At 38.8% G+C, this 23,194-nt stretch overlaps 1 protein-coding gene across 2 annotated transcripts in view; it reads left to right on the top strand.

Moving 5' to 3' along the window:
* The window catches only part of CERS6 (ceramide synthase 6), a 300,673-nt gene that overhangs the window by 152,321 nt on the left and 125,158 nt on the right, over positions 1-23,194 (top strand). For both annotated transcript variants that reach the window (XM_040644256.1, XM_008687065.2), the window contains exon 4: positions 13,303-13,360. In XM_040644256.1, coding sequence (XP_040500190.1) covers positions 13,303-13,360 — 58 coding nt within the window. The remainder of the gene's footprint in view (positions 1-13,302; positions 13,361-23,194) is intronic.

Below are 23,194 nucleotides of genomic sequence, written 5' to 3'. Positions count from 1 at the left end.
CTGAAAATCCATCTGGTTGTTGGTCACTTAAAAGATAACTAGAATATGCATTCGCTTAATCTTAGAACAGTGTATTAGGGGGACAAAAACTTCTGCCTTAGTAGGTGGAGACCAGAGAAAACTTCAGAAATATCACTGTAGGTTGAGGTGGATGAAGAGGAAGAGCAGTCCCAGGAGAGGAGAAAGGTAGGAGACAAGGTGCTGAGGCATAAATGTGAATGGGCTATTCATGAGATGAAAGGCAGCCCTGATACCTGGCAGGTATAATATTTATAGGCAATACATGGAGACAACTATGTATTCATTATTTCCAAAATTAGGGTTAAGATTAAAACAAACAAACAAACAAACAAGAAGAGTTCACATACAATGGATCAGGAATGAAACTTGCTCAGGTCACCCTAAAGAGGTGATTCCAGGCTTGGTTAGGGCAACATTTGATTAGCCTCACTCAGCTAAGGAAAGGGTAGGGGCACAGAGACATTATAATTTCCCCGCTGTAGAGGACATTCTGAGATCCAGGTTGGCTGAGTATATTAAAGCACTGGGGGAAGAGTGTTGGCTTCTGGAAAGATTTACTTTTGGTGAAAGTGCCTCAGGCCATTTTAAGATCATCAACCTTTCTTGTTCTGTTTCTGTGTTTTGTAATCAGTCCGCTGATTGTACTCTGGATTTCTGTGTAGATTTGCATGTAGGAAGAGAAGTTGTCATTCATAACAAAAGAAATATTCTGGACTATGTGACTATTCTCTTTCTCATGATTAAATTAATCAGTTGACACCTTGGCTTAAATGTTTGTCTGTGGAGTTCAGGGAAGTCTAGCCCACCCCGAGAGAAGGAAAACTAGATGTGCCGGACAGGGGCAGACACTTGTGGGGGTGGAGCGAAGGGAGTAAATGAAAGGAATATTTCCAAGTTAGAACTTCAAGATCTGATGACTGATGGGATGTAGTGGTTGGAGGAGGAGGAGGCATGAAGGATAGCATGCTGAGAGGATGATAATGTCCTGGATGGAGATGGGAGGCAGAAACAGATTGGATTTCTGGAAGAAAGATGACACATGTTTGATTTTGAAGTTGGAGTCCGTGGTGTCTGTGTTGGTGAAATGGTCTGCCTTTTGGGTGTCCGGGGCCATGAAGCTGGTTTGAAGCAGTGACTGCACAGCAGACGGGGAGTGGGTGAATTCAGCTCCAGGGAGCGTCTGGAGTGAAAAGGAGGCTGAGGATGGAAGCCGGGGTGTCACTGATGTCAGAGAGGAGCAAGGGCAGTCTGTGCGGGAGGCAGCGGAGGCAGTGAGGTGGGAGAAAAGGGTGAAAGAGCAGAGCGGCAGTGATTTAAGCAGAACAGAATGGCCAGTTTTGTCAAAGACTGTAGGATCAAAATAGACCTAGACTCAAAGCTGCAGAGGTCGAAGAGACCTTAAAGGTCTCCTTGCTTCCCCAGAAGAGAGACTTGAGCTTGTCCAAGATCACCCTGAAGGGGTCAGGGTGTGATTACAGTGTTTCCTGTGGGGGCCATCTCATGCTTATCCCATTGTCTCACGTTGTTTCTTGTTTCTAAGGATTGCTTTGCAGTTAGCGTGGAATACTACGTAATACTAGCTGGTAAGGGAGATTATGTTGCCTCTTGAAAGTGGGCAGCTCACTCTCACCGCATCCCCATGCTCACGGTGAAAAGAAGGTCCTAGTTATTTAAAACAGAAGGTGCTGCCATGTGAATACAGCTGGTGCGTGGCCCACTCATGACTCTTTCAATCAGCACGCAACTCGCATGGCGTCAACCAGTCAGCCAAGAATTTCCCTGTGCGTGTTAACTGAGTTCAATTTTGTGGAAATGACTTATTCTCCGATGCAGGAGTGCAGGTTGACTGAGTTTTTTGGGAAAAACCTCAGTGATGACAGATTGTTAATCTGATTATGTCTTTTTCTCTAAAAGAGGAAAGAGCAAGAAATCCTCCTTCGAAGTAGAAGATAATAGATCGGAAGTCTATATAACTGTATTTGTTTCTGATTGGAAGATCTTGACATTCATGGGTTTAGCTTTTATTCATACATACATATACACATATATAGATATGTATGTTTATATACATACACATATATTTACATAATATACATGTATGTTTATATATACACATACATAAACATCTAAATCTATATGTATAAATACATATTCTTCACAGGCAATTTTAAAGTCTAGGAGGAGAACATGGCAGTGAACAGGGAAGGAGTTGGGGGTTGAGAGGTGGGGTGGGCATGGGGCAGAAAAGAGGATTAAAAAAAAAAAGATCCAGGAGGTATAAGATATGATTTTAAATGTTTACATGGGGAGACTGGTATGTCAGGGCAAATAAATTATAAATGAGCCCAGTCAGCAACCTAGGCTTCATACCTGTCCATCTCTCTCTGTTTAATCTTTTTCCCCTTCCTATTGAATTCTAACAACTCTGATAAATAGGTATTTTAGTCCCCATTTTCAGATGAAGAAACCAAGGACATTTTATACTGGAGTCATAGGCAGGAATTGGGGGTAAGCGAAGGGCTCCACTGATATTCCTGAGAAAGATCTGCTGCTCAGTCCCGCATCCAGTTATGAGACTGGATTAAAGCCTATGGCAGAAAACTGACACCGAACAGGACAGTAGCAAAGGTCAGATTCATTTCTTTCTTAAACTCAAAAGTACATACGTTTTGAAAACTTAAGTACCATTAGTTCCTGTTTTCTGCTTTCCTGTGTAACCACAGCATCAAACAGCTCTTTGTCTTCAGTCTGCTTTCATGTAAAAAAAAAAATCACACAGAGACTATGAAAGTGCTCGATGTTCAAGGAACACATAACATTAGTTTGACTCTAGATGATAATAAATATTTGGCTGTTTTGCCTCAACCACATGCTTAAGAAGTGTGACGTTTGCAAGTGCATGCTCCAAAGTCATGTTGACCGAGTTTATTTTTGGCAACAGTGGAGCAATCTTGGTTTTATTCCTTTTTTAATCCTTATCCTAGACAAGTATTCGTTGGAAAATGCTTGTTTATCTTTTTCTGTTTCCGCAAATCATGACTATTCAAATTTGAGTGCAAATGGACTTTAAGCTCACAATTACAAGTTGAGTCTATATTCAAAGGAATTCTGGGAGTAATGAGAGATATTTTATAGGCAGAATGACCTAACGGAAGTGTAATTTGTAGACCCTGAATTTTGGCCGGTGTATTTTGTGCAGATTATGGGAGACTGGCACTGGTGTTGATGAGGGACAAATGCCAGCGATGCTGAACTCTACCTTGCCAGGTGCTTGACAAGAGAAGTCAACCTGGAGAGAAAAGGATAGACCCCAATACAAAATTGAAGAATCAATATAATTTAACTGCTGATAGAGCTTATGAACAAAGCATAAGAAAAACATCCAAATCAAAGTAGTTAAATCCAAGAAACCAAACACAGTAGATTTAGAATTAAGTATAAAATGCAAGTGATATTTCCAATGGCAGTTTGGCCCTAAAAGTACAAATGTAATGACAGGGAAAGAGTACAATTAATTATGATGCTGAGGAAAGGCTGCTTTCTTGGGGCAATGTCGTGAAGAACAAGTCCTTCATGGTTTCCAGGTGTGGGAGGAGGGAAAGACATAGTCATCTCATGTTTTTACTGAGCCTGGTTCTTATTCACACTATCTTTTTTCCAATGAAATATTTTAAAATACAGAGACTAATATAACAAGGACCCACTCAGCTCTCTCTAATCCTGTTTTAAAGGATTAAAATATTACGGAAGCAGCTGAAGTTCCCTGGACACCCCTCTCTGTTCTCCACTCTCCAGAGATCATCTCTGTCCTGAATTTGGTGTTTTTATTTCCTTCTTTATTTTTATGGCATGCATATATGTGTATGTGTGTGGATGTATATATATATATGATACGTAGCATTATCTTACAAATTACTAAACTTCACATAACTATTTTTTTAAAAAAGATTATTTATTTATTTATTTGAGAGAGGGAGAGAGACAGCGAGCGAGCAAGCACAAGCAGGGGGAGAGGGGAGGGAGAGGCAGAGTCCCTGCTGAGTAGGGAGCCGAGGTGGGGCTCGATCCCCTCATGACCTGAGAGCCAAAGGCAGATGCTTAACAGACTGGATTTAGTGAAGACTGTTCTGCTCAAATGAAGTTCACATTTGACCTGAGAATGAAAAGTGAATAGTTTTGACTTACTTCCAACCTCAGTGACTTTGCATTGACAAGTCTGTTGCTTCTCAAACAGAAACAGCTGAGCCTTCAGCAAATGAGGAAAACCATTTGGAATCACAGAGTAAATTATTGATGGAAGTAGCAATAATTTCAGGAAATGTTTGCTTTTAGGCTAAAACTCAAGTCTGTGTAATCAGTCCATGGGACAAGTAACATCTTTTCTCCTAACTAGGGTATTTCTTTGGACTCCTAAACTAATGAAAGTTTTGAAGGCTATTCTGGGAATTTAGATTGTATCTCAGTTTCCAAAAAAAAAAAAAAAATGGCCGTTTTCATCTCACCTTTATTTCGTTCTTTAAGATACATGGGACATTTTCCAAACTAGAGCTAATTTACTTTTCTCCCTAGTTGATGAACACCTCTATTGTTTGCAAGTAATAAAGTTAGTATCCCAGTAACAGCTTGAAAGGAGAATAGTTTTTTTTTTCTTTGAAGATTTTATTTATTTATTTGACAGAGAGGCAGCAAGAGAGGGAACACAGGCAGGGGGAGTGGGATAGGGAGAAGCAGGCTTCCCGCTGAGCAGGGAGCCTGATGCGGGGCTCGATCCCAGGACCCTGGGATCATGACCTGAGCCGAAGGCAGACGCTTAACGACTGTGCCACCCAGGTGCCCCTTGAAAGGAGAATAGTGACCAAAAGATCATGTTACAGCTTTAAAATATATATATTCTCAGATGAAACCTATCAGTTAGTTAACTAAGTCTTAGGTCTGTCCCTTACTCACTTCCACGTACTGTACCCTAAAGGTAAAGAAAAAGATAACAAATCCTTGGAGGGAAACAGGGAAACATTTTGGCTAAAAGCCTATGGAGCAAGAGGGGAATACGTGTCTGCATCATTAACATGAGTCAGTGGTGTCTGTCTGCTGGCTCTGATAGACCTATAATTGCCAGTTAATCGAAGGGCCTTACTTTGTTCTACAAGCCAAAAATCCAGCCAACCAACCAGTCACCCACACAGAGTTCTGAAATCTGGCTTTGTAAAAAATTTAGGTGTCGGTTTAATTTGTGAAATTCCATATTTATACACTAATGAACATTCTGCCTCAGAGTATCAGGCAGTGTATCAAGCATCTGCTGAGTATTTTCTGAACCTTACAGTGTGGTCATCCATTTCCAGTCTTGATGGTAAGGCCACAGGGCCACAAGATATGGATGAAGGAGACCTAGTGTGAAAAACAGGGACACCTGTTTTCTTTCACCAAGTGACCTGAGAATGTAGGGGAGTGGCACAGTTCTCTGGACCCAGTGTTCTCATCTGTAGAACAAGGGTGTGGATGGACTCTCTAGTTGTTAAGAACAGCCCCGGTTTCGAGGAAATAAAAAATGGGGGATGGATGCCTCTGAGTTGTGTGCACAGAAATATGCTGATGTTACAGTGAAACACCGGCAAGACCAAACACTGACTTTCGGTGAGCTGTTTTCCCACTTTGAGTAAGAGCGTATGGTCACAGCACCAACTCTAACTAGCATTCTGGCTACGTCATTGCACTTTGAGTGCGTGCTTTACGTTGTAGAGGAAGGAAGGGACAACAGAGCAAGTCTTATTTTCCCTCTTGCGTTAGCATAGAAAAGGAGCTGAAACGGAGGTGGGCAGCTGTCAGCGTAATCAGTGGATTTTGTGTTCATGTGACGAGAGAGAGCAAGCTGTGGAGCAAAGTTAAAATAAAAAAAAAAGAAGTTTCATTTTAATTTTTGTATTAAAGAGGCGATATTTACTAGTGAGAAGCATGGTCTCTGGAATGAGCCTGCCTGGATTCAGAGACCAAATTCACCACTTGCTCCCTGTGTTTTTAGGCAAGTTACCTAAGTCCCCTCTCCTTTTCTGCAAGATGGAAGCGACAGTGGCATTTGCCCCACATGGTTCTCATAAAATATAAATGAGAGAATACGTACAAAACTCTTAATGATAGTATCGTGCATAAAGTAAGTGCTCAAGAAATGCTGGCTGTTGTTGTTTTCTAAAAATAAATAGGTGATCCTCAGGAAAACCTAGTAAGTAGAAAGACTGTTCACTTTGTACGGAAGACTTGGTATTAAGCTTGAAACCACAGGTACTTCTCTTCAAAACTTTGTGGAAGTGAGAAACCCCTTTGAAGAGTTTTAGAAGTCCAGTTGTACTTGACTGAAGAAGTGGTAAAATACAAATATGTTTAGGTTGAAGCTTTGTTCAGACCTTAGGAAAGTCATCAGCTCTGAGTTTTTAGTAGAGAAACAGGAATTTAATCTACTTTGTACTTTGAGGTAAAAGGGTGGGTTTATATATTTTAAAGTATCAATATAATAAAGTCTATACTAATTTATTTCAAAATATATTCTGTTCCTTTATCATAATTTTACTTTATTTGTAATAATTTGCAAGATATAGTGGCATAATTTATATTAAATCTTAAGTTTGGTGGAAGAAAAGATATAAGCCCTACTTTACTTCTCTTCAGGTATTTGACAAGAAATGAGTTAATCCTTGTTTGTGATTGTTTAGTTAATGGAACAGCTAAAATGAGAAATGTCTCAAAAGTAATGAATTCCATTTTATAATTAAAGGAACTATATGCTAGATTTTTGTGCTCTGTACCTTAGTTTTGCACTCAATAACAATATTTTTCATTATGTACACTATTCCAGAGTTGACTCTCTTTGATTCCAGATTACTACTATGTTGATCATTTTAAAGATTTTATTAGCAGGAACGCCTTGGTAACTCAGTTGGTTAAGCATCTGCCTTTGGCATGGGTCATGATCTCAGAGTCCTGTGATGGAGCCCCACATCCAGCTCCCTGCTCAGCGGGGAGCCTGCTTCTCCCTCTCCCTCTGTCTGCTGTTCCCCCTGCTTGTGCTCTCTCTTTCTCTGTCAGATAAATAAATAAAATCTTTAAAAAAAAAATGCATTAGCAATGTTTGCCACGTCTTCCCCCTTTCTTATTTATATTTTTGCACAGTTTCTAGAAATAGTTGATAACATTATAAGATTATGTACTATTTTGGTTAAAATAAACTTTAAAATAAATAAAGGGAGTACCGATACCTTTCATAAAGATTCAGATGTCAATTAGGAGCTGTTCTTTGCAAAACATTATGTTTGCTGTCAGTAATACAAAGGTAAATAAGACTCCATTTTACCTACTTGGAACTCACAAGTCAGAGGTTTGTGGCTGTAATCGAAGATGAGTAGAGAGGTAAAGAACACACCATCAGAGAGAAACTTACAGTGGTTTCAATGTTGCAACATTCAGAAAAGGCAGATTCATAGACTAACTAGCGTTTGACATAAATCCTGAAGGAGGAATAGTATTTCAGCAGGTAGAGAGGATGATTGGCTAAGCTGTAGAATGTCCCCCTGGTAATTACTGTTGACTTTAGCTGACAAGCTCTGTATTATTTTAGCTGCCTTGGTATTGAATAAAAGCACCAGTGCAGTCCTTCCGTGTCTCCAGTTTTGCAGGCAACCAGTTTCTCTTCATCAGGACACAAACCATTCTCATTATGTGGTGTCCATTAATGTCCCTTTGGTTAAAAACCCTATTTTAGCTGAATACATTGTCTTCAGTTTTCCAGAGTATACAGTTCAGGAAGAGGTAGCATAGCCTAATGGGTAAGAGCTGGGATACTGGAACCAGCCCGTCTCGTGTCCAGTCTTGACTCTCTCCCTTACTAGCTATGTGACCTTCAGCAATTTACTAAACCACTCTGTCCTTGTTTCCTCAGCTAAAAAAAAGGAGAGGGAGCATGATGATAATAGTACCTACTTTGTTGTTTGGAATAGTCTCACTAAATGACTTCCTGTTTGTAAAGTGTTTGGACAGCTCCTGGAATCGAGGAAGTACTCCGTAATTGTAGGGAAAACGGCCCCAGCTGCCTGCCTTGCTCGCGCTGGGACGCTGTGCTGAGTTGAGCGCTGGGGCTGCCCTGGATGTTTTCTCTGCTTCATCCTCCTAGAGATGAGGGTCCTGGTGCCATTTGTGACACCTGGCAGGAAGACCCAAGCTGTCAACGCTCTGATTCCCTACTTTTATGGCACATTTTATTAGTCTTGATTTTAACAAAGAGCCCTTTCAGCCTTGTTGTATAAGGACAATAAACCGGATTCAGTGGGTGGTAGTTTTTATCAGCTTTCCATTCTAGTTTTCAGGTTTGGTGGATATAAAAGGTTTCCACGCCCAAGCAAATGTAGTGGAACCCATTGACTTTTCGAGGCAAAAGAAGTGAACTCTAATTCTGTGGAATTTGAGAGGGGGCTTTGGCGTCTCTGCCACTGCTGTCCTGGTTTTGCCACTTAGCAACAGCATAGCTGCTCAGCCTTTGGGCAGGCTAATCCCTCATCTTGTTTCCAGTTGAGGTTGCTGCCTTGCAGAGCCCTTTCCTCAGCTGGAGTCCTTCTGGCATTCGGCGGTCCTCGCCAGCATTCTACACTGACAGCCGAGGATTCCCGCTTTTTGGTTCTGCTACCCAGGCTAACACTTACTTTCTGCTTTCCAGCCTCTAAAATGGGGTGGTGGTTCTCACTCCTCTTTTCTGGGGCCTTGGGAACTGATGTGTCACAAAATCCCTCTTCTGCCTATTTGGTGCTACATTCATGCAAGGCACAGAGGTCATTTATTTTTACCATCTTTAACCAGGCATTAAGTTTTTAAGAAAACCTTCTTTAACTGTATTTTTATTATTACCGTAACAACAGTGTCTTTTGAAATTTCTCTGTATGAATAAGTTTAATGCTTCCCTTTTTCATCCCCTGCTTTCATTAGTATAATCTAAGGATTTATACCCTGGTTATTGTTAAATATTTTATATGAATTACATTTCCCTGAAGGGTAATAGCATTTAATTTGGCCATGAAATTCAGGGCAATTATTTATGTTGCTAACCCTAGTCCTTTTATTCCAAAATTAGGCCTGTAAGAATTCTTAATTTTTATTTGTATCTTGGTGGGTTGGAATTACGCTAAGTAATATTTTAATAAAGGGTAATAAGTACTGTATTTTCAGAGCCTTGGGCTATGTGAGACTGCTTTTCCTGTTCCTTCACAAGTGAAAGGCAGTTTGGCTGGCAGTGGCTGTCTCTGATTGAATCTTCCCTTTCTTTTGTAGGTTACTAATATAGACGAGAAATTTAAGACCAATTGGACATTTGTTTCTTTGATGGTGACTTACTTTCATTTGATTTTTGTGTTGACTTGTTTTTGCTTTTATGCCTGGTACTGAAGATTTTTTTTTTTTCCTAACCCAAGGATTCAAAACTTTTGTCAGAATGTGGCTTTGAATTGATATTATTTGGATTACGATTTAGTCCTCTTTTTTTCCGTTCAGGTTTTTTACTGTCTTTGATTATTCTATTTCAGTTCTGCGGTCATGTTTTCTCAGAAACAACTATAATTAGATTTGATTTTTCTGGTCCTTCAGATCTAGTCTTCTTTCATCTATTGGTTCTTTTTTCTGGTCATATGTGGGTGTTTGTCTTCTACATCAATGATTTAATTTTACATAGTACACATCTCCAGTTTTCTCTCTCCCCCCATGTGGGTAATATTCTGTCACTTCATTTTTAGAATCTTTGTACTGCTTCTTTATTTCACTTAGAGTCTCTTTTAATCATACCCAGTAGTCCTTTATTGAGTATGGCTTTCTACTTTGGTCTTTAAGGGACATGTCATCTTCTTTTTTTTTTTTTTTTAATTTTATTTATTTAATTGATAGACAGACAGAGAGCACAAGCAGGGGGAGCAGCAGAGAGAGAGGGAGAAGCAGGTTCTCCCCTGAGCAGGAACCCAGTGCGGGGCCCAATCCCAGGACCCCGGGATCATGATCTGAGCCAAATGCAGACGCTTAACTGACTGAGCCACCCAGGCGCCCCAGGACATGTCTTCTTGTGTTGTATTAACAATGCTAAATACTTCTCTAAAAATTACATCTGGTTCCTCTAGGGAGTTGTTTTTAGGAGACAGGTCTTTCCTTGACTCTTTAGCATGCTCTTTTCTTTCCATATTTATGCACTACTTCTTGGTAGACCTATGTTGACATTTAGCTCTAATTTTCTTTCCTGAATTTGGCAATATCCGTTTAGACCCACTCACAGAGAGGGTGCGTGGATTGCCCTGCCCCCATCACCTCTCCCTCCCCCCCCCCACCCCTGTCATCCTCTTGTTTACTAGTAAAAGCCCTCCTTTAGATCTCCGACTTTGTAGCAGTTGGTGTTTGCAGGCCCTGGCCTGTTTTCAGTGGTCTAGAAGAGTTTCATATAAAGCAGCAGTTGCTAGTGCCTTGTTCTTCACATACTCTCTATGGATTATTTAAGAACTCCAACCCCCAGAATACATACCACCATAGATCATCTCGTCTCTAAATCTGCTTTTCTGCAACTGAAACCCCAGGGTGCTACATATTTCCCTTTCTTCCCACTTACCTTTTAAAACTAGCAGTCCCTAACTGATAGGATGGGGGGTTTCTCCTCCTGCTTCAAAAAGCCTCATTCATGACAGAGAGCAGGTTTCTGACCACACAGATTGTTGCATGTGTATCGGAGGTGTTAGGAAGCGGAGAAAGGGAGATATGCTAAGATTTTCCTACTTCCTTCAGGACTCATAGCTTGTTTTTCTCTGCCTCGAATTACATTTTAAAAATCTAATTTTATTGTTTGTTTTCTGCTGTAAAATTCTCTGACTCTTGCAATAGGTTGAAAGTTATATATATATATATTATATTATTATTATTATATATATTATATATATAATGTGTGTGTGTGTGTGTGTGTGTGATTGCATGCACCTTTATTTACCTCTTGTTTTATAGGTATTTTAGTGGGAGGTTGAGGGAGGCAATTCATTAGGAGGCTGTAACTAGATAGCATTTAAAAACTGTAATTTACATGAAACTACACAAATAAAAAAAGTTATGCATGTGGCAGAATGTTTGAAAATTTTGCTTCCTACAGGACTTTTGTGGAAATAAACTCTGTCTTGTAAATATTCATCACAAATTGTTACTCAAATGATGGAGGCATTGGTGTCCTGTATTAGAACCTAAGTCTTATGAAAACTGGGTCAGTTTAGTGAGAAATAAAATGTAGGTACATTAAGTGATTATAGGAATTCCAATGACTTCCATAAAGTTTTTATTATACATAAAAATTGCCTGATCACTGCCTACTAACAGGAGAGTTTTAGAGCTGAAACAGCCGTTATAAATCATTTAATCTGGGAGGTGCAAATTCAGTTGCCTTCAGAGGCCGGAAAAGTGACCTGCATATGCATGAAGTAGGATTTGCAAGTTTTTGTTGAATTATTATACTGCTTTCATCCATTTTTATCGTTTCTTCCTGAATTCAGGTTTTATAAATTATTAGTTGAAGATTTTCAACCCTGAAGTTCAAAGCTCTTCTCTAAATGTTAGTCTGGTTTGAATTCCAGGATGTTTGAAAGGTCAGTCAGCCCAAGAATGAAACTCTGAGGGATACTTGTGTCTGCTATTGGGTCTCACTCAGCTCTAAGAGGTCCCCTACCATTATTCTTTTCCTCTTACCTGCAGAAGCCATCATTTTTTCCAGAATATTTTGTCTAAAATTTGAATCCTCTCCTAAAATCACCTCTCCCTCCCATTCCTCTCCCCCCCCTTTTTTTTTACCTTATTTGAAAATTTTACATGGCTTGCAAACCCATAAAGCAGTTTGCCTCCTGACAGATTGAAGTTGACTAGTCCCTTTCTCCTTCGTGTGCATTTATAATTTGTAACCCATAGAACTACTAACGACATAACCTCAGAAATGCTAATTAGTGAAACTTAGCCAGCTTTTAAAGGCATAGCTAGTCACACTTAGAAAATATAAGAAATAAAATTGGGAATTGAGTACTAGGGTAAACCATATATACATATAATATTTATATAAAGTCTTTACAGTTATACAAAGTCATATATATATATATATATTTAAAATTTCAGGTATTTCACTAAATATTTTNCTGTGAATCCCCTTTAAAAAAGGACATTCTCCTACAGAGACTGTAATACAGTTCCCCCACAGAATAAATTTAACATTTATATAACACTGATGTCTAATTTAAGATTCATATTCAGTATTTTCCCTTGTCCCAATAATTTTTGATATTGTACAAAACATCTAATCTTTTGTCTATTATCTATGAAGACCATTTTACAAAATCTTTAATTTTGATATTGAATGCATGAATTTTCTTCCAAAGTTGAGGTCTTAAAGGTCTTATTTAGAAGTTTTTGGCTATCCCCAAATTGCAAAGATCTCTTCCAGCAATTTCCTCGGTTAGCTTTACAGTTTCATCTTTCAAATTTAGGTCTTGCATCTAAGTGTGGTTCATCTTTGTTAGGGTAAAAAGTAGGGTTTCAACTTTTTTTTCCCCCTGCAGAATCACCACTGTCCACACAAAATCTTATATTTTAAGACTTAAACATTGAATCATTTAAAATTGAAAGAGAACCAAAAACGTTTCTCCTCACTAACAAAATGAAAGTCTAACTAACAGCTAGCCATACAGTTCGGAGTGGCGTAAGGTTGTCATTAACAGTCGGGTATCAGATGGATAGCTTGGATGGATGGGTTCTTTAGCAACATCCATGAAGACGTCAACAAGTATTTGTTGAAAGATGAAGGAAAAAATCTTACCTGACTTAAAAATACTGAGGCTTTTATTTTTAAAACAAGTGTGAACTTCAGTTAAGTCAAGTTATTTACTTAATATCTGAATTAGACAAGGAATTCAAAACAATCTTATATACCTTTGTATTGTTGAACTATGTTCCTTCATGATTAACAAGAGGAAATGCACATATTGGCGAGAGAAGATGAGCAGATGGGTAAATACAATAACTGAAAGAAAATTTGTTATGAATTATTAATATTTAAGATTTTGCAATAAACCATGCACACGAGTGTACATGTTCAGCCAACACTGAAATTGCCCATTAAACTTAATCCCTGTTTGGAGTGGTGGGGGGGGGTCAAATTTAATGGACTTTTTTTCACTTAGATGTTTCAGAATACTATGCTGTGAAATATATAAACTGAATGTCATAGAATGTTTTTTTAAACTTCTGCAGGTGGAGATTTTCATTTTCCCTTTATGTATTTACCTATGGAGTCCGGTTCCTAAAAAAGGTAGGATCTGCCAAGTTACTTTATGTAATTCTTATATAACTGTAAGTCTATATCTCATTTTGTGTGTATGACATAATAGTATTTTAAATAATCATAACAGGTTTCCTAAGAATATTTGTGCATTTTTCCTTGACTTACAAAAATATTTGTAGTTTATTCTTTATAGTAAATTTTTTTTTAGGTATATGCCAAAAATATCTTTGAAAATAATTTATTTTGCCAGTGAAAGATGTTGCAAGTCCTCTGAGCACTGTAGTTGTTACTTATTACTTATGGGCATGAGGAGCTTTAAAAAATCCATCTGATCCTTTGAAAGAAGAGTTTCCACGTCACATAATTGAAAAAATCAGTTGTTGCAATGTGTGTTATCACTATAATTTTCACCAACAGAAATTATGTTTTAGTGTCTTGCACAGCTATTAACAAGGCAACACCAGCTGTTGGTGGAAAATGGAGTTCCTTTCATTGGTTGTGTTTCCCCTGCTGCTCCTTTGCTATTCCTGTATAAACTGAGGCACCTTTATCTATGAAAGTAATTCTTCAAGGCTGCCATAACCTTTTTCCTGGTTATTTCAATGCTGAATGCTACTATTAACAAGTTAGGCTGCTTAAATTCAAGTCTTATGAAAACTGAGCTTCTCTTAGTCATGCACATATTAATAATACTGATTTGGCAGAAGGTTGGAAATTATTTTTAAAAAAATTATAGTATTAAGCTTTAAGTTAAATCTATGTTATCTTTGTTTAGTAGAGAATTTTTTCCAAAGTAGGGCATTGTGCCAAGTGTCATGCCTTACTAGTAAGTTTTCATGTAAATATTGATGTGAAAATTTGCAAATGAGTTTTTAGTTTTAAAGTCTGAGTTATACGATATTATCTGCCTGTGGCCAATTCTATCATAAATCGTGGTTGTTTTCCAATGTCATATTTGCCTAGAGGGATTATTCTTTTTACTTGTTGTCTTTTCTTTTAGTAACTACACTTATTTTTCACTTAATAAACTGCCTGGCCCAGAGACCACTTGAATAGATTGAAAAGAGTGAACCTCATTCTGTAGGCTGAGTATGAACAAATTCTTAACTGGGGTACATAAATGTGGTGGAAACTGCCTCTTTTGGAACTCTACTGTTCTAGTTTTCAAATTTACTTACATGGTGAGAAAATGGAAAGAATGACTTAGGGCTCCTGTGTTCACAACGTCACTACCTTGGAAGAGGAAATAGGTTTGGATGGAATTTCAGCTGAGAAGGGAAAGTTGTGTTTCATGGGAATGGCGAGTTGCTAACTGAGCTCAGGGTTTGGAATTCACGTTGGGTTCTGTGGGTGAAGGGCTTTGACGGTAAGCACGGAGAGATGGTGAGAGCCGGAAGCACTTTTTTTTGCCCTTCGGCAGGATACAGTCTCTTTTAGCCCTTCTACAGCAAGCCTGGCCATCTGTCGTCAGAACAGGAAACACTTTGACACTTAGCTCTGCTTCTCTGTCCAGCAGACTGAAGGGAACAAGAATAGCTTCTATCCTCCATTCCTCAGTGGCTCTGTAGAAGGCAGTAGGAGGGCCTGTCAGTGGTGTTGGCTTGGACGTTGCTTTTCCTTAGATTTTCCCGGTTCCCTCTTCTCTTCTCTTCTCTTCTCTTCTCTTCTCTTCTCTTCTCTTCTCTTCTCTTCTCTTCTCTCTTCCTTTCTTTCCTTCTTTTTTTTTTACTTTATTTGAGAGAGAGAGAGTGAGAGCAGGGGGAGAGGCAGAGAGAATCTCAAGCAGACTCCAAGCTGAGTGCAGAGCCCAACATGGGGCTTGATTTCATGACCATGAGATCATGGCCTGAGCCGAAACCAAGAGTCGGATGCTTGACCAACTGAGCCACCCAGGAGCCCTTATCCTGGTTCCCTTTCATACTGCATCTAGTTACAACAAATGCTTAAAAAATGAGAAGACAACGTTTCTTCTTGTCAGATTATTTGCATTTGTGGTTTCTTCAAACTGTAATACTAAGAAACTCCCAGTTTTGATTGAGTCTGTAGTTTGATGTTCATCATCGTGTGTGATAGAAAAGTGCACATAGAATCCATGGGACGGAACCAGCTGTGGAGGACTTCATAAGTCCAACCCTCTTATTTCACAGCTGGGGAAGCAGAAATCCTGAGAGGGTAGGTAGCGTTTCAGAGGTCACACAGTTAGTTTATTAAAAGCCGAATCTGAAATGAAACATGCACGGCTGTCTCTTAATCCAATACTTTCTCCACTCTACCAGCCTGCCCTAACTTCAGCATGATTTCCAAATGACTTCCTTCTTTGGTTAAGTTAGCTAACTTGACCTCATGTAGTCATTGTTACCATTTATAGAACCTTAAATACTTACTTTAATGGATATTTAAAATACATTTTCTATTAACTCTCTTGGAATGGACAGTGTGTTTGCCCATCTAACCTAAGAGGAAAAAATGATACTATTAACATCAAAAATAATCAAAACAAGGTAATTCAAATTTTCACAGCACTCTTAAGTGTTTTCAATAAAATAACAGGGCAGTGAACCAATTTCAAGAGGTGAGAGGCCACAGCTGGTTCTTACTCCCAGCATTAAAAATGTTGATTCTTACGTGGGCTATTAGAAAAATGCCTGAGCAGCTTGTACTGTCCAGTTTTTTTCTGCCTTTAGGTCAAGTGAGCCTGATGCATGTCATCTCCTAGGGTGGATTAAGTCACTTTAGAACCCTTTCTACCCTGAAATTCAGTTAAAGAGATATTTAGCAAATGCAAAGCACCATGCACCCACAACAATAGATAGAGAATCTTAAAAAATACAAATTGATCCATAAATAATTTTAGGAAACCATAGGATTTTAGAGACGGAAGTTGTCACACATATCATCTGAATACCTCCTTTTATTGATGAGGCTAGGAGGTATCAATCTCTAGTGTGAGAATAGCTTTGGTTTTTCTCTACCATGTTGAAATACATTCAGGCTGAACACTGAAGTTTTATTACATGCTGTTAACTTTTCCAATGTGAATTGGCTTAATCCTATAGGGAGAGTCTACATATTTCTCTGGGCTTACCACATCATAGTAGAGTTTCAGTGTGTAAATGCGACTGATTCAAGTGCCCTCCATTTTAAAATATTCTTTGTACTTAGAATACATGTAAACTAGATTTATGTCAAGAAACATCTGTGCTTAGTTTGGGTCCTATGAGAGCGAGATACCAAGAGGAGATTAGATGTGTGGGAAATGCCTATGAGTGAAAATGGGGAGGGTGTTGGGGGAGGCTGGAAGAGCCTTCAGACCCCAGTGTAAGACCGACCCCAGTGTGGGGGAGAGAGAAGGAAAAAAGGTTGGGTGAAGCTCTAATACTGCTGTGCCTTTCCAAAGAAAGTTCAGTTGGAGAGTCCCAGAGCCACAGACTCCATCAGAGGAGACCTATGTTTTGTAGAAATGGCCTTCCTTTAGTACTCCTGTTGTGCTCAGTCATTGGCTGCAAGCAGCCTGTGGCCTTCATGCAAAGGCAGCTGTGGATTTTAGGGCACAGCAGCTGGGCCCTGGGCCACATACACTCCCCAAACTCCAAGATCTAAGAGGCACAATCTCATGATTGCCATGTATGCTTTATTTTTACAAACAGTCTAGCTCTTCTGAGCAATGTCAAAGGATACATCATGGAACAAGATTCTATGTGACGGGGGCTCCTGGGTGGCTCAGCGGTTAAGCGTCTGCCTTCGGCTCAGGGCGTGATCCCGGCGTTATGGGATCTAGCCCCACATCAGGCTCTTCCACTATGAGCCTGCTTCTTCCTCTCCCACTCCCCCTGCTTGTGTTCCCTCTCTCGCTGGCTGTCTCTATCTCTGTTGAATAAATAAATAAAATATTTAAAAAAAAAAAAAAAAGATTCTATGTGACGTAGAAATTATGTATTTGCATGCGAGATTCTTAGAAGCATAGAGTACTCTTTATCATACTTTTTTTTTCATTTTATTTAATATGTGTTGACTTAGTCTCCATTATGTCATAGTTCTTGTAGTTGATATGTAAACGCATCTTTGGAGGCTGACTCGTTGCATGAGTTGGGTGACCACACAAGCTGTGTTAGGGTCCTAGGCAGTTACCTCTCCCTTGTATTCAGAATGGCCCAGTTTGGGTGAAAAACTATACAGTCACACATGAATAGCTCTATAATGAAAAATGAAATAATTGGTCCTGTATTTTCAAAATTTCTAGATACCCTGTAAAGTGTGTGTGTGTTCATTTATATGCAATCAACAAAATGTGTTCTGTAATTTCATGCTGACAAGTAAAAGAATGAGCCTCATATTTTATAGTGATGTGGTAATGCTCAGGTATGCACATGTTATATGTTACATGTTTTCTACTTTCTCAGCCTAGAACCCCCTTTTTAGATAGCACTGACTTTGGTCATAAAGCAAACCCTAGACGGCATTGACCTTACAGACAGGTTAGTGAACTATTAGGTAAAGTTATGGCTACGTTAGTAGGAAATATTTAAATAGTTGAAAGATAAGCCTATCTCAATAGCCTGTTCCTGTAATTGCCAGACACAAGCAACTCTGCCCATAAATATGATTGGCAGAGAAAAGTGCTTTTTAAAAGAAAACCCAGAATTCATTTAGGTGCTCTGAAATTGTATCACACAATGTACTCATTCGAATTAACACATTTTCCTAAGTCCTGAAAGAAACCATATTCAAGCCTTAAGAAATAGTGTATCTCTCATTTACTGTTAACTTTCTTCCTCCTTTATAGATGGAAGTTTGTATTGGGTGGAGTTGTTTGAATATTTTTCTTTGAGTTTCTTTATTAAAAATATAGTGTCACAGGAAGGCAATGTAGATATGCATGCAACTAGGATTTAGGTAAATATTTTTTTCTTATAGTTTATATTTTAGGCTAATGTATATCCAACTTTTTGATCCTATGGTACATTTTATATTGATTCATTTTGTACACATGCATGTATATAATTAAAATACAAGTTACTCGAATATTACCTGTACCTAACTTCTCTGTCAGGGTTCTATTATGAGACAGAAATCACAGGAGTTATTTTTAGGAGTGACTAATATAAAGAAACATTAACTGAGGGAACCACTAAGACTGTGTTACTCCAAGTAATTGATCTGGTGACTATTTCCTACCAGTCTGCAAGGAGATAAGGAGCTTGACCTGAATGTAAATCAACCCACTGCTGCTTTTTTGAGAAAAGTCTATCTATGAAGAAAAAGTCCACTGAACTAAACAGTGTGTTTAGTGGTGTTAATTTACATTCTGGTGAAACAGTAACAACCATTTCAAGGACTGGCACTCTCTACATTCTTGGATGAGCAGTGCACTGGAGGTATCATAGAGATAGTAATGGCCGGAAGAAGCTACCTCTCTGAGCACCAGGGGCTCGTGGGAAGTGGGTGGAGTTATCAGAACCTAGAGGCTTGAAGGAAGAGCCAGTGGAGCTAGACGTCAGAGAGGGAATGTTGACCAGTGGGAATCTCTAGGACCGCGATGAGGCTGGCTGTGGGAATAAGGAATAACTGCAAACTGCAAGCTGCCATTGCCCCTGGAATGAACTGCCGCTGCTGGGGTGAAGCTGCATGGCTGGGGGTGTGGGGGGAGAGGGCGGCGAAGTGATGGCCAGAACAGGAAGCAGAAGAGAAAGGAGCATATCCCATCTTCCTCTTGCAGTCTTCTAGCTTCCCTCTAGAGCTTCTCAGAGGCTCAGCTCCACGAGGCACCGGCTCCTAAGAGCCAGCCGAATTGGAGTTCGTAAAGCGCCTGCTCTGAAGCAAGACAGTATCTTAATAGGTAGCCCCGCCTCCCCGTAGTGCTGCCTTCTCTGATGTGCTCTGACAACTCACTGTAATTAACTACAGTGAAAAAATATGCAGGTTGTCACATACTCTGTTGGCTTCGTCACTAACTAGGGGGTGAAAAGCCATCGTTGAAAAGTAGTATCGTGGCCAAATGAGCACTTTGCCCATTCTCTTAGTCTCAGTCGGCTCAGAATGAAGGCATAGTTCATTATTCATTTGTTTCATTATTTGTTTCATTATTCATAGTTTCATTATTCATTTGGTGTGCTTTTCCAAGTTCAACAAGGCCACACAGTGTTGCCATGGTATCATGCTTCAAGGTATACTCTTTTGCTTATTGGTTCCCTTGGACTCTTTCTAAAATCATAACAGCAAAATTGTCAGCATTTTGCCTGTCTTGACAGTGAAAATAAAATTTGTCTAGCCGTTAGCATATGTGTCCATTTTATAATTTTGTTCTTTGTGTCATTTAAAACATTTTGAAATTGCTTGGAGTATGTCCCTTGTTGAAAGAGGTTCAACTTTTAGAGTTTTATCTGAGTTTTAACTTTCACCTAATGGCCCCATCAAATAATTTTGTAAGAATTGCAGATGATGCAGAATATGAACATTGGGAATAGACCCTAAGGATCAACCATCTCAAATATCTCATTTCACAGAAGAAGAAACAATTTCAGAAGGATGAATTGACTTGCTTGTGCCAAAAATAGAAGCCAGACATGTGGTCTTCAGAATTTCTGAGTCCGTTAAAACAGCCACACAAGACTTAGAAAACAAGTTTTAAAAATCAAGCGTTCAAGTATATTTGTTTAAATTAGTAAACTTACCTTAGTAAGAAATAAAAGTCACATCACTGTAGGAGAACATTAAGGGAGAAGTCAAGATTGAGGGGGTAGTTCTGGCCCTGCCCGTTATGCTTAATCACACCACTGTGCTCTGATACCTCATTTTTCTCATCTGTAAAATGAGAAAATGATGCCTGCCCTGACTTCCTCAGCTTTTGTGTGGGATTGCTGTGGAAGCTATAAAGTACTTAGAAAGTGTAAGACATAACACTAATTATTACTGATTGAGCGGTGGGTTCTGTTGGGGGCTGTGAATGCCTAAATCTCCTGTAATGAAACTTATTTTTTAAAATTTTTTAATTTTCCTAATTTTTAATTTTTTTTTGGCATGAAACTTTTAAATGTGTTTCTGCCCCTTCCTAGCCAAGTAAGATCCCTTGTCGTGGCCATGCTTCGATGCTTACAAATAGGTCAGTGCACTTTCTGGAATGGAAATAACCTAGAATGGCCTTGGGATGTTGTCCTTCCATGATTCTTGTTGTATCTTCCTTTTTCCCTTCCACCCACATGTACCCTCTTGAATATTTTCTGATTTCCCTCATGCCTGTCATTTGCCCTTCTCTGTTGACTTGCAGCAGGCATTCTATCTGAGGAGAACATTCTGAGGCCAGTGGGAAACTGAGGATAATGCGATACAGTGAGGACCCAGAAGAAGTAGTCAGAAGACCTGGGTTTGGGGTTGAATTCTGCCATTAATCAGTTCTGCAGTCTGAAGAAGTGACTTAATCTCTCTGGGATTTAATCACTACATCTCTAAAATCAGTAATGTGGACTAATATAACATTTTTAGAATTCATACACCATTATTCAGTGAAGAATTTGAAATAGTCAATAGTTATGGCAAGCCGGTATGACCTGTTTTAGAAAGCAGCATGGTGATGCAGAATAATAACCATATGTATGTTTGTAGACGGTGACTCAGCAGTTCAATTCCATGAATGTATCCTGAGCAAAGAATTATACAGGGGCAAAAAATACATGTGTGTAGTTATTTATTACCACTTAAAATATACACGTGCATGTACATATACATATACATACTACATGCAACGTAGATTATAGCAAATTCAAACAACTTAAACCAATCTTAATGTCTAATATTCATAGAGTTTTTAAAATTATTATCAAAATGATAAAATAGCATGTAATCAATTAAAAATAATTTTGAAGTAACCATATTATTTATAGTCCTAATAAAATGTTTAGCAGAACTTTACATGAAAATAATTAACATTTATATAGAGAAATGGAAGGTAATAGGTAAAAATGAAGATTCCTCTTAGGCAGAGCTGCAGATAGTTAATTTTTTCAAATGTCTTTACTACTTTCTTTTCTATTAAAACTATTAGCCCTGAGTTATGGGCATTTGGATGGAAATGACTGTGCATCTCTTTAGGTATACTTGGGTTTGAAAGAGCTTGTGTTGTAATTTTTAAAAAGGAGAAAATAAAAAAGTTGAATTTCACTTAAATGGCAAAGAGATACAGAAGTTTCATTTTTTAAGAATCCCACTGTCCTTGTTTGCCTGGTCCTCTCTGCCCCAGTCCCTGAATTTTCTCCCAGGGGATCCCTTTATGTGATCGTCTTGACCCAGATGCCCGAGAATGTCCTAGTACTGACTTTTGAAGGAGCTTTTTTAGTCTCCGGTGGGATTCTAGGGAGAGTCAAGCTCTGTTTCCATAGCAGATTTACGTGGCCGTGTCAGGAGATAACTCGGAATTCTTCCTTCCATTAGCACTCTCATAATGAAAGTCCCACACCTTTTGGTGTGGGCTAATGACTTGGAAACATTATTGGCTTAGTGCATGGCCAAGTTTTCATCACTGAAAATAATCACATCATAATCAAAGTCATGATAGCTATACTGCATTGAGTACTCAGTATGGGCCGGGCATTATACTGATCACATAGTGTTCATTTCTCATGTGCTGCGAAACATAACTTCTCATCCACTAAGGCTAACCAAGGATCAGTCATTTGTCCTAGGTTACAGAGCTAGTCAGTGGGAGGGCTGGAATTTAAATGGAGATATCACTGACACTGTGGCTTACTTGTATCCAGGCTTCATTACTGATTCAGTGGGTCTACTGGGCTGATAAGGACTGACCACTTAACAAGAAAAAACACAGGCTGTGTCCTATGACTATATTTATATTAAGACTACAGAGTTAAACTTAGTGATAATTAAGCATTATTCTTGCTTTTATGTATCTACTTGCAAATGAAGTCACATCGGCAAAGCTGAGAATCTGTGGCTTGCTGCATTCATGGTATTTTTGGATTGCAACAGAAATTGCTAATTTTCAGATTGGGTATAGATTGTCCCTTTTTACACAAACCTATGTCATTATGCAATACAGTTTTTTCTTGCCTTCTATGATACATATTTACTTTCTACAGTGTGACTAGCAAACCATTAATACACTATTCACAGTAAGAAGCTGGTTGGGACAACTCAGTATGCTCTACAGTTAGGGGAATTTGCATTAGGTGAAATTGTTTACTGCCTAGGAAAACGTAAGATATTCAGATAATAAAACCATTTCATCAGCACTGAGGTTATAGCTTATAGGTTTTTTTTTAAATTTAGTGAGATGCAAGGGTTTAATTTTGGGTGTGTATAATTTTCTCTAAAGAGCATTGAGAAACCTTTTACCCAGGTTGTCTTTGCTTTGTGCTCAGGCTTTGTCTTGAAGGAATGACATCTCACACCAATGGCTTCCTGCAGGCGGTGAAGTAGAAGGATTTCAGGACTTGCAGGAGCTCATGAGGCTGAAGTGGATTTTTGTAGGAGGAGAAAGTGCTTGTGTCGATTCCCAAGTACAAGTGACAAGTATTACGAAGTGATATTGCTCTTATGTAATTATTTATACAAGGGTTTGTGGATTGGGTGCTTGATCAAACCATGAATCTTATTTTTTTCAGCTCACTTAATAAAATGTCTACTTTGTAGAAAGTCTAAAAATAAAAAGCTAGCTTCTATTTTAGAGGCTACTAAAATAACACTCATTTACATAAGATATTCATTATTAGACAGTCCCCTAAAGGCATAGACATACTTCGCAAAAGTTTAGGGCTGATCTTAACTGTGAAAAACACTAGTCCTCATTTATATGCTGTAACAGCTAGCTCTACAGGCTTCCTCTGGCGGAGGGCAATGCCTGAGAACTGG

This window comes from Ursus maritimus, unplaced genomic scaffold, assembly GCF_017311325.1.
Source record: "Ursus maritimus isolate PB19 unplaced genomic scaffold, ASM1731132v1 scaffold_1, whole genome shotgun sequence".
Lineage (NCBI taxonomy): Eukaryota > Metazoa > Chordata > Mammalia > Carnivora > Ursidae > Ursus > Ursus maritimus.
The sequence above is the reverse complement of the archived record's forward strand: the minus strand, read 5'-3'. Positions and strand labels throughout refer to the sequence as shown.